General features: G+C 34.0%; 1 protein-coding gene across 1 annotated transcript in view; it reads left to right on the plus strand.

The window, feature by feature from the left end:
• Window positions 1-833: 833 nt before the first annotated feature.
• Meltrin (meltrin) overlaps window positions 834-15,180 on the plus strand; it is an 87,527-nt gene continuing 73,180 nt past the window's right edge. Inside the window, exon 1 of the mRNA XM_065369135.1 lies at window positions 834-1,245. Within this exon, the coding sequence (XP_065225207.1) occupies window positions 1,164-1,245 (82 nt within the window). The 5' untranslated portion in view covers window positions 834-1,163. The remainder of the gene's footprint in view (window positions 1,246-15,180) is intronic.

Below are 15,180 nucleotides of genomic sequence, written 5' to 3' on the forward strand. Positions count from 1 at the left end.
TATCACGTTTGAATATCATATTATCAGATGCTAACGAACTCAATTTTGAAAAAAAACATCAAAAATGTAAAATTTCTATGATGAAATAGATGAATAAATAAAATTAATATACTTCCATCAATTCAAATGTCGCTTTGAAAATGAAAAAAAGTAAAAACATGTCCAAATTGACTTGGTAAGATCACTAAGATCGTTGATTTTCATGTGTGTGTTGTGATGTTACTGATTATTAAAAGAATACGTAATGAAAACGGTTTACTTAGTTTTTTATTTATCTAATTTCAATAGTACCTATGACATTTGTGCGGAAAGATTTTGCGAAATATACAGCACTTCGAACGCATTTGAAGAAAATAAATTCATACTCTTGAAACATCATCCATTCAAGACCTCGTACTTGGGAAGAAGGAAGGCGTTTTCAAATTCAATTGCTCACACTTCTCAAAGTCCTTCAATTTAATTATTTAAATCATTATTATAATCATCATCTTCTCTCTTACTTATACTTTACCAGTTCGCTTTTTCTGAAATCTGAAATGAATGATGTTTCAAAGTGAGATTGACTGTTATCTATTTTGGTAACAAACTACTTTTTCAACATACATAGTATGAGATTTAAATTTTGTGATTACTTCATTATTTTCATTTCGTGCTGAATTAAACAGTCATCTACGTCTATTTTTTTACTTTATTGATCATTTATACATTCAAACTAGTTCGAATTGAAAGGATGATGATAAGCACAAAAATAAATAAAGTGCTACTTGCAATATGATTGGCGGATAGGTTTTGTGTAATGTCAGACTCCAGACGCTCGTGGTGTTTGTTTGTAAAATTTTTTGTAAATTTCAGTTTGTTGAGTTTCGCAGTATCGTTGAGACTGTTTCGTTCGCGATTTTTTGAGCTATAATTTTGCAGATAATTTAATTCGCGTTTTGTACAATGATCGTTCGTGATTTTCATCTCGTTTCGAATATATTTTATCGACGGTAATGCTTGGAAAAAAAATAACGAACAAGGTGAAAAATCGTACTATGCGTTCAACCACAATCAACCAGAATCGTGTAAATTTTAACGCACTGTTTTTGAACTCGTCAAAGTAACATACTTCAAGACGTAAATTACTTGTATTTTTAGCCAACGGTTTCCTCCACCGCAATAACATGGTTCCGATGAAATGGCTAAAATTATCGTGTCTCGGATTACTATGGATTGTGTTATCAGCTGCGCTGGAAATTCATCCATGTAAGTATCAACATTGTGCTATTTTGATCGATATTTGAAATCGATCGCGTTCGTTGAACTCACGTGCTTGTTTTCATACTGTTGCATAACACCTGAGCTTATCACTTCGAACAGGAACACATCAAGTTGAGCTTTTTATTACCGCTGTGTTAGCCGAACAAATATTTATCAACCTTGGACCTGGACACGGATCTTTTCACCTGATTCGGTATACCTATTCGAGTCGACGATACGACGATTCAACGATAGAATATTAATTCCTCCCTCATCATCGTCTGGCAATTTAAACAGTTTAACGGAAATCGGTCTTCCTATATGGTTTTTTTTGCCTTTTTTCAAAGGGTAATCAAACTATACAAGCTTGTTTACCGCGAGCAGATGTCAAAGCGACATATGGTTATTTTCGTTGCATTTCCCATCTCACCAATGAATGCACTATAACGTCCGTTCGTCGCATTCACTATTCTGATATTCGGGAACTCAGAACTGGAAGTCAACGTTCAACCGTTCAACGACGATGTCTCGATGTCGATGTAAAAATACTCACGCGTGTAGATTTTTTTGGTAACGGTTCCGCTCTCACTTCACGGAATGGTTATTAATTGGTATCCGTTATGTCGAAGGAAAAAAAATCAACACATTTCGATTCCACCACGTCTTCATATACGCCTCCAATTCGAAGCTACACAGATCACAGATCTCTTCTCTTTTCGCTAGTACTGGTATAAAAACAGCTCAACCTCAGAAAGTAGAATAAATGGTCAGAATACTACACATTCACATTGTGCACATACATTTGTCTATTTTAACCAACACAATTGGCGCCGTCTTTGCTGGGACGTCAAACTGTCCTTTTTAAATCGTCTTCGTCTTCACCCATCCGCGTCTGGTTACCCTACGCTCTGGAATTGTGTTATTTCCCTTCATCTAATGTGTTTTTCCAAGATATATTAGACTAATTTTGAACGAGATATTGTCTGTGTAGCGTGTACTGGCTGCCCCTCGGAGCTATTCTCTTTTTATTTGGCTTATTGTCTGGTTTCGTGAGTGTGTGTATGTTTTGGCGTAAAATGAAACTTTAAAAGGTTTGCCAAAAAGACTAGGTTTTTTTTTTTTTTTTACAACTAAATAGACGAAATTACTCGCTCGTAGTTGAGAATAAAATCGATATCGGAGAATTATCTGGTCTGGTTTCCTGTTATGTAAAATGAGAGGAATTTTTGCTGGAGTTGGATTTTCTATACTGGCCTTTTTCTTACTCCCTTGTGTTCGATTTTTATCAGTTTTTGATAACTGGTAATAATGGATTTTGTATCGAATTAGTCTCAGTATCGCTTTTCGACCAACTTGAAACGATGACTAATGAGTAATGATGATTGATTATCAAGAATTTTCCAAAACTCATTATTTTAGCTTCGCAATCAATTTACGTACTAATAATGGATTGATTTTCAGAATCAAATATCTCTAGTTGAATCATACTTTATCTGAAGCTAGAGTATAATTCGAGATAGAATTTTGTAAAGTAATAATTTGAAAATATTGTACAGATTTCTGTTTCATTTTGAGCATACCAACCCTCTCCTCTCCTCCAGTGCTGCTGACAATTCTTAAATTATTTAAGTAGATACAGAACGTCTGATAATTGAATATCAAGTCTCAAAAGTTTGGTGCAATTGTAATCGATCTCTAGGGAGATGAATTAAATGAACGAAAATATTGTTTATCTGTCGAATGAAATGTGCAAATGGATGTTGGAAAGCAATATAATAGTTTCTAACCACAAGAGACATCACCGAACTTTACTTCAGACGCTGGATGAATTTCATTACAATAATGATTTTATACTACGTATAGGTACCTATATCCTTTTGAAAATGGTGTAAACTAATGTGTAAGAGCTGAGCAATATTTTAGAAACGGGAAATATTTCGTCGAGATGTTTTTTTTTTTTGGCTGGAGAGGTGATATTTAGCTTTTTAAATAGCTATTCAATATTCCTGATCTTTTCCCCGTCAGAAAATCTTTTTCAAATTTTCCTCGTAAAGGGAAACCTGAAAGTTGAGCTTTTCTACAACTACAAATTTTGATCAAATGCTTGTCACTTACCGAGGAAATATCCAATTGACACAAAAAATTTCGAACTGAACGAAGGGGAAATGAAAAAAGACCATAAAATACATCGCCAGCAACAATTTTAGATGCTAAAATTAATTTTTCGATTTATTTCGAATTTTTAAAAATTCAAATTTGCCCCATTTCTTATGAAAAAAATTAGACATGAGAAGCTGAATTACTAAAATTTGGTTTGGAGCTTATTTTTGACCTCGCTGGTCGATGGTTGTGAGTCATTCTGGAGCCTCTGGCAGATGTTCGGATTCTCCACTTATCGAAAAAAAAAACAAAAAAAACACAAAAAACTCTGTGAGTAAAACGAGAATTCAAGTCAGCTCTTATAAGTAAATTCGGATTTTCCATCTTTCTGGCCCTTTTAGTCGATTTAGGCTCATATTTCCAAAATCTTTTTGTGTCGGTTCAAATCTAAAATTTTCTCCCGCAATTATTTTTGAAAGAAAGTGAAACTTTCGAACTGATTCGCCTCCAAAGGATTTTGATGGTACATCCATGTTCAACTTTGCAGATGCTAGATTTCATTTTCATCCTACTTACAGCATTTTTTGAAAAACTGGAGAATTCTAAAATTTGCTGGAAGCTCCAGAATGGTTAGAAATTCTCACCAATCCACTCGAAAGCACAAAAATACAGTACAAATCAAATTTCAGCTTTATTCGTCAACACGTCGACAAACGATGAATTTTTAATTTTTTCCAAAAATAATATTTTCAAAAAAAAATTTTGAATTTGAGCTCACCCTCAAAAAAATTTCGAAAATGTGAGCCTAAATCGATCGAAAAGGTCACAAAAATGATGCATCAAAGTTTTTTGGTTCTGAATTTCATTTTCACCCTATCTTACAGCGTGTTTTTTTTTCGAAAATTGATGGATCCAAAAATCTGCTGGAGGGTTCAGAATGATTCAAATTCATCATCAATCGACTCGAGAGATCGAAAATAACGCACTTATCAAATTTAAGCTTTTTATGTCGATTTGATCAGATTTTGATTTTTTTCACGAGAATTTAGCCGAATTAGAGCAGAAATCAAAAAATGAATTTTGGCGCTTGAAATTTTCGCTAATGGTGTATTTTTGGATAATTATTCTTTTCGTTCTGCTTCGTCGAATTCAAAAATTCCACTTCCGTTGGTAAATGTGACAAAATTTTAGAATGTTCTGAATTTTTTTTTCAATTTTGTTCCGAATGTGGGCATTTGTAGGAGGATTCCCTCCTTGATGAGTTCCTAAGATAAGAAGGCGACCTCTAATTTTTGAGGAGTAGGTGAAATGTATTTTTCGAATGTTGAGAATAAAGTGATTATGATTAATGATCAGTTGATCATCATTTGGAAAAAAGTGTGTCACAATTAAAATCAATCAACTTCTAATTATTTTCTATTTTTATAAACATAATCATCATCATGAGAATCGATCAAATCAGTGCTCATAATTTTGATTTACGTAGACGAGATGACTATTCTTGTCCACATTTGAACTGATTTTTACATCGAGTACAATTTTTCAACCTGAATGTACCAGAAAAAAATTGTAAAATGAAGGTTTTCTGTTCGTAAGGGAATTTTTAAACCAATCCAAATTTCATCAAGTCTCGCCTTTTGTGAAAATTGCCAAACAATTTGTTTAAAATCGTCGATTGTCATGCAACAAATTCCAAATGCTTCGCTTTTTTCCAAAAATTGCTTTGCCCAAAATGGCTAAAAAAAATCCTCGCATTTTCTGCTAAAATTGTGAAAGTTTCGCTTTTTGCCTAAGTTTTCCAAAAAAAAGTCTCTCTTTTACTATCAAAAGTTTCATTTTTTTGGCCACTATTTTAATATAAAAAATTCTCGCTTTTTATCAAGTTTGCTAGAAATTTTGCTTTTTAATCTAAAAATGCCAAAAATTGCTTTAAAGTTTCTCTAATTTGAATTCTTTGTCAAAAATTGCTGAAAGAATTATTTTTTTTGACGGTAGGTAATTTTCAAAAATCCTCGCTTTTTACCAACTTTGCTGAGAAATTTTGCTTTTTTATCCGAAAATAAGTATAGCAAAAATTACAATACTTACTTAAAGTTTCACTAATTTTACTTCTTCGCCAAAAATTGCTGAAGGGTTTCTCCTTTTGACAGTAATTTTCAAAAATCTTCGCTTTTTTATCAACTTGCTAAAAAATTTTGCTTTTTTACCTAAACATTGCAAAAATTGCTGCAAAGTTTCTTTAATTTCGTTTCTTTGCTAAAAAAACTGCTAAAAATTGTCACTGTTTTGAAAAAAAATCAGCTAGAGTATCTAACAGTCAAAAAAGTCACGAATTTTGGTAGGGTGGTTATGAATAAAGTGCTGAAAAGTCATGAAAAAGTCGTGAATTTTACTCGAAATACATTTGAATATTTTTTTAAAAACCCCATAAAATAAAAAAAAGAAAACTTTTTTCAAAAATTCAAAAAGTCAGAAAAATGAAAAAATTGAATTGCCTATAAATTAAAAAAAATCCTCGCATTTTTGTAGTTGATTTGGGGGGGGGGTGTTTTCTTGCGGTAAAAATGTGAAGAATAGATCATGAAAAAGTCATGATCGAAATTCCAAAAATTGCCAAAAGTTTTCATTTATGTGTCTAAAATTTCCAAAAAGTCCTGTTTTTTGCTAAAATTGTTAGTCTCAATCAAGTTTTATCATTAGACTTTAATTGGAATGTTTTATTGTTTCAAAATTTTTTTTGAAGTTCCAATTAAAATGCTATAAGGTAGCTTTTTTTTGTATTTTTTTTTCTGAATTAAAATATTTTGCTCGGGTCTTAGGTATAACTTTTTTGGTTAATTTTCGGTTACTTTTTGGTCTTTTTTTTGAATTTTTTAGTGTTTAAAGAAAAAATATAAGTGTGAGCTCTGGAAATTTTAAATGTGAATAAAAATCAGCAAAACTCAATAACAATTTGGTGACATTGAGGCAATGAATGCTTCAAAAAAATTGACCATAGTTTTCATTAAATTTTAGGTACTTGGTCATTCCACATCAATTGGACCAAGAAGTGGTAGGGGGTTCGGCGATTTTTTTGAAATTTTTCCTGTGGAAAGACCTTCCGAAGGGATGACCAATGGCGCAAATCGCAGCCCTCTAGCCCATTTTTAAAGGCAGCCAAGGGGTGTAAAAGTTTTCAGTGAACCTAAAATATCATCCATTTCAGCAGTGGGTTACTCGATAACCGCGATACCTACCAAAATGGAACATTTACCCATAGTTAAGGGCTTTGAAAGGCTTTTTGGTGATATCGTAAAAATCAGTGTTGCCACTTTTTTTTGTACAAAAAATTAGCTCAATAAGTTTCGAAACGTAGTTTTTATATCGTTTCGACTCCCAAAAATTCTGAAAAAAATATATCATGGACAACTTTTCATGCTGAACAACATATTAAAAAATTGGCATGGTATACCATGTTGTAAAGTTGATTTAAAAAATTTCAAGTTTACGAAAAAATGCGATTTTTTGATTCAAAACATGAAAAAAAGTTTTGATAGGTGAAGTTGACCCATTTGACCCCTATTTTTAGGTATTTGTTGAAAAAGTTGAAACAACCCTTTCACTCGATGAAATAAATTCTTCACAAAAAAATCAAAATTCGAGAAAATTCAATTTTTAATTTCAAACATCAAAAAAAGTTTAAATTTATTCAGTTGTCTTATTTTGACCTCTTTCTGACGTATTTCATGAAAAAGTTGATAAAAATGACACTCACAACAAAAAAATAAATTTTGTTCATATTTTGAATCTTTCAAATTTTGATTAGCTTTTTACCAATAGGTATAAAATTGAAACAGCGAGAAACATTTCCAAGACGGTGTAATTATACGAGTACTTTTCTACTCCTCTCATTTCTTTCACGACTTCCGACCTGAATTCACGTCTGCTTCGTGATTTTCACAACTTCCACGACAACAATAATATACCTTGAACTTCAATCACACATACAAAGCATTGTACAATGTAATACATTAGGAAATATCAAACATTCCATCAAACATCCCATTCACACACACACATATGTATCATTCTCTTTATCAATGAACCATACCATAGAGCACCGCGAGTAATTGCATATCGCATATATGCATCGATCCCACACAGCAACAACTCGACTCATTCTTTCCATTCGTCACGTAATGATCCGCATAGTAGCGTACAAAAAAAAATCTACCTTAAAATTACGCAGATGGATGATTCATCTTTATGATGCAGCGCAGTAAAAAATTGACACTAATCTACCTGAGTCAACCAGCGCACACGTTAATGAAATAATGATTCATGCTATCTCTCGAGCTACTAAAATCTCCATGTGACCGATGGAACAATAAACGACTGTACGTTGCTCGTACGTACTTTAATTTCGACCTCCGCTACCGATTAATTAATCGCACTAATTTAAGCGCCACTAAAATAACTCAGCGTGCGGTTCTCGTCGATTTTTTTTGTAGCAAAATTATTTACAAGTACATACATACAGTACGTTCAACAAGAACATGAGAACGTACAAATCGTATACGTGCATCGTCTTCTTATTTGTAAAATGGTGTTTACGACAACATGTAGAACTGATTCTGCGAGTACTCGTATTATTCAATTTACATGACTCGAAGGTCACTAACTTCTTGGGCTGGTTGAAGGTTCGCCATCGTACATATGGCCAAGTGCTGGTGCAGCCCAGCTACTAAGCATGTGGTGTCTGCAGCGATGGGAGAACTCGCGGAGACAATTTGCAGCTTGGTTGCGGAAAGGAAACGTCTCGTACGCCACTGCTGTCCTGTCCGGTGTGCCTGGTGCCCGGACACAAAGAAAACCATCGCGGAAATTACATATCTCTTTATGTACGAGTACACTATAGAGAAATCCAACAATAAACTTTTCACCTGCATTGTTGCCTACCACTTTTGATTTACATATTTCGCTTAAATTACCTCTCAACTATAAGTACCTTCCTACAACCTACCATTTTTACGACCCAGTTGCAAAAAAAAACCTCAGCTCGACTAATACCAGTCTATTTTATAAACATTTCACGAATAATTTTGAATACTGGTAATTTATCTGGTACGTGGATGAGACCAGTCGGGGAAGAGGGGAAGATTACGAAACTCGATGCGAAACATAATAGAGAAATTTTTATAGCTTAAGTTGGGTCATTTTTTTCCCTGCTTAAATAGGTAGTATTTTCTCTAAGCTACGAAACCTTCACTCGAATACATATTTCAAAGTACGTAGAAAGGACAAGCGTTGTTGAAAATGGTCGAAACGGGGTCGCTAATCGATCCCACCTCCCACATATTATACCCACAAATACACCAGTTTTTTCGTGCTACATCTCTAAACTTGATAAAATGTTCTCTCTGCGGACTGAAGAAGTAAAACAGAAGTTATTCGCCAATCGCAAAGGTATCCTACGAGGTGTGTTTGTATTGGCAGAACTCCGAGGTGACACTTTAGGTCCCCGAGATCACGTAGCAATGCGACCTTTCGCAGTTTCACGAAAAGATAAACGCCTCAGGCAACGAATAAAGCTCGCGTTACAAATCTCGAAGGAGATACCAAGGATTGAATATTTTATACGAGTACGAAAAGGATAAATATACGAGGAACAAATACGAGATGGCAAAGTTGGTCATTTGTACAAACACGAGTACCGGAGTACGAGTACATAAGAAACGCCAAACAAGATGTGGTGTTTTCCTCGTCGAGTCGAGCAGAAGTGAAATAACGATTGGATAAAGTTTACCAGGAAACGTATATAGTACGAAGTGTGGGTGGGCTCAATCGAATCGTATCTAATGAAAGCTTTTTAGAGTAAAAAAAAAAGTTTGTTAAAAGGTTCCCGATTTGATGAGCTTTCTTGGTAAATAATTCACAGGTTTAAGTGCACATGTATTCAACAGGTGGTAGAAACGAGAAGAAAGTAATACTCGTTTTTTTTTCGACTCGTTGATTGGTTCAGCGAAGTTTTTATGGGTCGAGAATTGAATTTTCGAGATTTTTTCGCGAAATTTTAAATTAAAATCTAAGAAGTTTTTCCAATCTAAATTCATTTAACGAGTAAAAAAGTTGAAAACTTGAGACAAAATTCGTACAGATTTGGCAAATTGAGCAACGCCACGAATTTCGTGATTTTTGTCCAACAGGCATTTTACCTGTGTCAAGAGAAGTATCGCAACTGACAGAAATTTTTGAACCAGGCAAAGGGAAATGCAAAGAAGACTCCAAAACACACCTTAGTAAAAATTGCAAGTGCTGGAATTCATTTTTCGATTTTTTGAGAATTTTTGAAAATTCATAGGCTCATTTTTCGAGAGAAAAATCCGCAACTTGACAAAAATTTTTGAACCGGGCAAAAGTAAATCCAAAGAGGACTCCAAAGCACACCTCAGTAAGAATTTCAAATGCTGGAATTAATTTTTCGATTTTTGGCGAATTTTTGAAAATTCGAAGGCTCATTTTTTGAGAAAAAAAATCCGCAACTGACAAAAATTTTCGAACCAGGAAAAAGGAAATCCAAAGAGGACTCCAAAACACACCTCAGTAAAAATTTCAAATGCTGGAATTCATTTTTCGATTTTTGGCGAATTTTTGAAAATTCATAGGCTCATTTTTCGAGAAAAAAATCAAAATTTGATCAAATTGACTTAAAAAGCTTGAATTTGGGTTCTGTCCTACTTTTGACCTCCAGAGTGTCTATCGGTACGAAAAAAGCACGAAAGCTCGAAAAAGACGAGAATTTGACCTGTGTAGCGCTCAAGCATGAAAATAGTACAGCTTCAGAAAGCACGAAAATTTCTAAAAAATATTGTTTTGCGAATTTGAGAGTTGGTTGCTAAAATTGTAAAAAAGAAACGCAATTCATCCAAAATTGCGAATTTTCCTCTTGATTTTCTCAAATTTTCTGCCATAATGGTTCAAGAAAATACAGAATAAACATTTTCAAATCATAAGTTTTCTTTTTGCTTTGCTTCGCTTGGGTCACTTGCCTTTTTTCAAATTTTCTGAAAAATAATCGTTAAAAAACAACGAGATAGTTTTACAAAATCTTGAGCAAAGAAAGAAATGAAAATTTTGCAGGTCGTTGCACAGAAATTTTTCAAATTCAAAAAATTAGTCAGATTATCTCAAAAATGTCTTGACTTAGGATTTCAATGAACTATACAAACCTTCTGAGACGATTGCCCCCTCCTCTTCTAGTTGAAAATTTAAAGTAAAACATGCAAAAACTTGTGTTTTTTCGTTTTTTGAACCAATTTTTTCAAAAAAATTTCGCTCTTACTTTAGTCAAACAGTAATTTTGCCTTCATTTTCCTGGAATAATCATACATTATGGAAAATTTCCGGAAAGTTGCCCAAAAATTTGATTTTTCATGCCTAAAAATCTGGTTTTACCCCTTCTTAGTAAAATTCTGGCTACTGGAGAAAAATATCAAAAAATCTCCTATTTAGAATATTTTTAAAATCTGGGATTACTTTAGAGACTCGATTTTTTTGTTTCCGGGGGGGGGGGAGGAGGAGGGTAATTATGGGTATATTTGACGACATCTAGACGTGGTACGAAAATTCATTTTGGGAGTACGAAAAATGCACCAAAAAAGCACGAATTTAGCCGTCTGGATTTTTGCAGACACATTAACTTCCCGAGTTGATTGTTGATGGTTTCGAACCGTTCTGGAGCCTCCTAATGATTTTAGAATTCTTCAGTTTTCAAAAATGCTGAAAATGGGTGGAAATAAGTCAGCTACCCATAAACGTGAATTTAATAATTATGATCTTTGTTACTCTGTCGAATGAATTTTTCATATATTTTTTTTTTAAATAATCGCTGGCAACAATTTTGGATTTTACCCAGCTCAAAAAATTTTGAAAATATGCGCCTAACTCGATCGAAAGTAAGAGTCACAAGGATGGTGAATCTGAGTTTACAGGGGCTGAATTTCATTTTTACTTCACTTAAAGGAGTTTTTTTTTCGAAAACTGGAGAATCCAAAAATTTGAAAGAGGGTCCAGTACGGTTCGAACCCATTACATTACCAATCGACTTGGGAGGTTAAAGATAGGGTGCAAACCAAATTTCAGCCTTTGAGGTCAATTTGATCAAATTTTGAGTTTGCTTCATGAGAAATGAGCCAAATTTAAATTTTCAGAAGTTCTCCAAAAAACGAATTTCAGCTTTTAAAATTATTGCTGGGTGTGTATGTATTATTTTAACCCATTGTACTATAATTTTGACATTTCAAATCGATTGACATTTTCTATTTGAAATCTGAACTGCCTAGCACATTCACCAAAATTACAAAATATGAACGAAAAAAAAATGCCTGCTAGAAATGAATAATAATAATGGAAAATATCGATAAAATTTCACGCCTCGAAATAAACGACAATAAGTAAACCAGCGTGTAACTCTGACTCGCAATTGTAAACTAGAAAATATAAAAAATTATAGGTACGCCTAACAAGCATTTCATCTCTGAAACGAGAAAGAAAAACAATAATTATCGAAATGAACTTATACTCGTATTCTCGATTGCGACGAATTGCGAATTGCGATAAATCTCGTCGACGTTTTTGCAATTTTTACTCCACGTATACCTAGACCTAGTTATATGTACCTACTTACATCGCATCGTCGAATACACAGAATATGGTGGAAAAAATTGACGACGACGATATCATTTTTGTTGTGACGACGAAAAATCGCCAACGATGAGAAGGTGCGTGCAGGGTGCACATCGCAACCCATATTTTCCAGGCGTAAATTGCTCGCGAGCTTTTAGGTTACTGCGTCGTATATAATAAAGCTCTCGAAGAGGCGAGTCTGTTTCGATAATTTCATCGACGCGTTTGGTACAAAAAAGAAAAAAAAAAGAAAACGAAAAAAAATAGGAACGTTTCGTAGTGTTACGCTTCGTGAACCCATTTACCTAATATGAAATCAGGAATCGAGCTGTTGAGAGAGTGTGATATCGACGAAGAATTTGCTCGGATTCGATTCGACGATATTATCGAAGTACTCGTATCTGGCTTACTGTAAAAAGGTCTGGTGTGTGTACTTTCAACTTTGTATGTATTATGTGTACACTGGACCGAGTCCAGAGCCTTTGCTGGAGGTGTTGTGCTAATGAAAGAGTGCAGCAGACGTACAAGTCGCTGGGCTGTCATAGTGGCCGAATTTTCCTTCGGGTTGTGTACATGGTGTTTTCGAGGTGAAGTTTTATTCGACCAGATAGTTGAAAGTTCTTGGCAAAAAGTGCTCTAGAAATCGAATTTGGCTTAATCTTCGAAAATCATCATCAATTTTGGGCTGAAAACTCTTCAAAATTGCCCATAAAAAGTTTTGATGTAAATTTTTGATTTTCTTTCAAAATTTTAACTCATTTTGATAGGTTGCATGGCACCTTTTTCAAAAACCTCAAAAATTGTAACCAATTTCAGGGTCAAAATTCTATTCCACTGCAAAATTTATAGCTGCTTAATCGCAAAGCTATTGGTTTAAAGGTTTTTCAAGGGTCCAAAGGTATCTACTTTTTTATTTACAAATTTTCAACAATTTAAATTTTTCATACATCTTGAAAAAAAAATAATAATATTGGTATCAATGTGAATAATTTGCGAAAAAACGAGACCTTTTTTGCAAGATTTTGGTAAAAAAGTGAGACTTACCTACTGGTAATTTTTGGCAAAAAAGCAACATTTTCAAGTACATTTGGAAAATACTGAAAAAAGTGAGCTTTTGTAACCGTCACGCTGAAAAAGCAGTGCAGCCAGTCAGAAAATAATGAAGAAATGTAAACTTTCGATAAAAATTGCAAAAAGGGGTAATTTTTTGCCGAAGTTAATAACTGTCAAAAAGTCGTGCTTTTTGCTAAAATTGTAATTTTTGCCATTTGCCAACAAGTCACAAAAAAATCACAGTTTTTCTTATCAAAATTTCCTAAAAAATCTCACTTTTTTCGGTTCTTTCTAAAATTACCAAAGTTTTATTTTTCACTAAAAAGTATGGTTACAATTTTTTTCTATCAGTAATCGCCAAAAAGTTCTCTGCCGTTTTTAGCGAAATTTCCAATGAGTCACCGCCATTTTCCATGTACAACCAAAAATCGCACTTCTTTTCCTAAAATTGTCAAAAATTTTCGCTTTCTAGCAAAATTTTTAAGTGTCATTTTTTTTTTGAAAAAAAAATCAAAAAATTCTCGCTTTTTTAAAAATTATTCAAAATTTCCACTTTCTAGAAAAATTGCGAAAAATTGTCGTTTTTTCACAAAAAGTTTCAAAAAAGTCTCACTTTTTTGCTAAAAAATGTCGGAAAGTCTCCCTTTTTTTTATACCAAAAATTGCCAAAAAGCTTTTCCTTTGGTTAAAATTGTCAATCTTGCTAGGTTTTTCTTATGTTTTGTCGCTTTTTTGATAAGTTTTTGGTTACTTTTTCGAGCTTTTTTGGTTAATACCACTGAAGGTACTTTTTTTTAGGGGGGAGGGAGGGGGAATTGCATATGAGTTCTGGTCGAGTTTTCGACCATTTTCTGGCAATTTTTCGAATATTTTGGGTCAAAAAAGCCTTTTGGATGTGTGACTGCCAATTCGCATTTTCAATATTTTTTGTGGGGGGGGGGGGGGTTCTAAAAATACTCCATAATTTTTTTTTCAAATTTCTATTTTTTGTCTCTTTGCAGCTTTGCAATTTTGGTGCTCATGGGTTTGTGATCTTTTTAGTGGTACCTAAAATTGATTTTTTTTTTTAAATTTGTGTAGGCAAAATTTTAAAAATTGTCCCCCTGCTTCTTCTCTTTTATAATATTCTATTTTGAAAATTTCATCAACCAGATTTCAATGTGACAGCCTTTTACCATCTTTCGATCTTCCCTCCTTGCCTGCATCCCTCACCAATCACCTAAAACAAGAACTCATCTCTCATTCTACAATAGCCTCCAACTTTCTGTTGGAAAATTCGTCCAAAAAATGAGGAAAAAAATCAACAATCGTGTTCCAGTACGCTGAATTCACTGGTCTCTTCGCCAGCACGAGCTACGTGACACGACACGTACCATGGCGAAGGCGTAGGGTACACTGAGGCTGTCGTCGTATAGACTCGGGTCGTTTTAATCAAGCCGACCACAAAGAGATACAGAGACGTTTTAATTATGTCGAATAATTTATACACGTCGAAGAACACGCCGAGACCAGGTTACAGCGCAGAAAGGATGCGAGAAGAGGAACGGCGACAGATGAGATTTTGCCTCATATGGCTTTTTATTTTGGAGAGAAACAGGACCAGAACTAGAGCTAAATTAAAGGGTGATTTTTCAATATCTTGGTACATTTTTGGTAAAAACTGAAATACTCGTATGGCTTCGATCTTCGAAGCAGAACGAGGCGAGCTGAGGGGGAGGGGGTGATGAAAAAATTAATTACTCGAATGAAGAATACAATAGTAGTCATTGTGTGGTGAGACGAATTGCAGCGGTAGAAAGAGAGATGAGGTGGTCGCGACAAAAATAAAATCAGACGCTTGAGACTCTAGGCTCCTCGACTCCGGCTATACAAGAGTACAATTTATGTGAAATACGCTATTCCCGAATGCGAATAGAATTTTAAAAATAAATGCCTCCTTTCCGCAAACCGTATACTACTTGATGTGGGTAATACACTTCACGTTACGAGTCAGCAGATGTATATTGTAAGATATTGTCTAAAGAGTCTATTTAATATATGTAAACTCCTACGCTTCTATATACAAAGTGCTTCTTTTCAACTTTTCTTCTTAGGTACATTAATTTTTCACGTTTTTTGTTCTTC

The sequence above is a fragment of the Planococcus citri genome, chromosome 5, assembly GCF_950023065.1.
Source record: "Planococcus citri chromosome 5, ihPlaCitr1.1, whole genome shotgun sequence".
In the NCBI taxonomy this organism is placed as follows: domain Eukaryota; kingdom Metazoa; phylum Arthropoda; class Insecta; order Hemiptera; family Pseudococcidae; genus Planococcus; species Planococcus citri.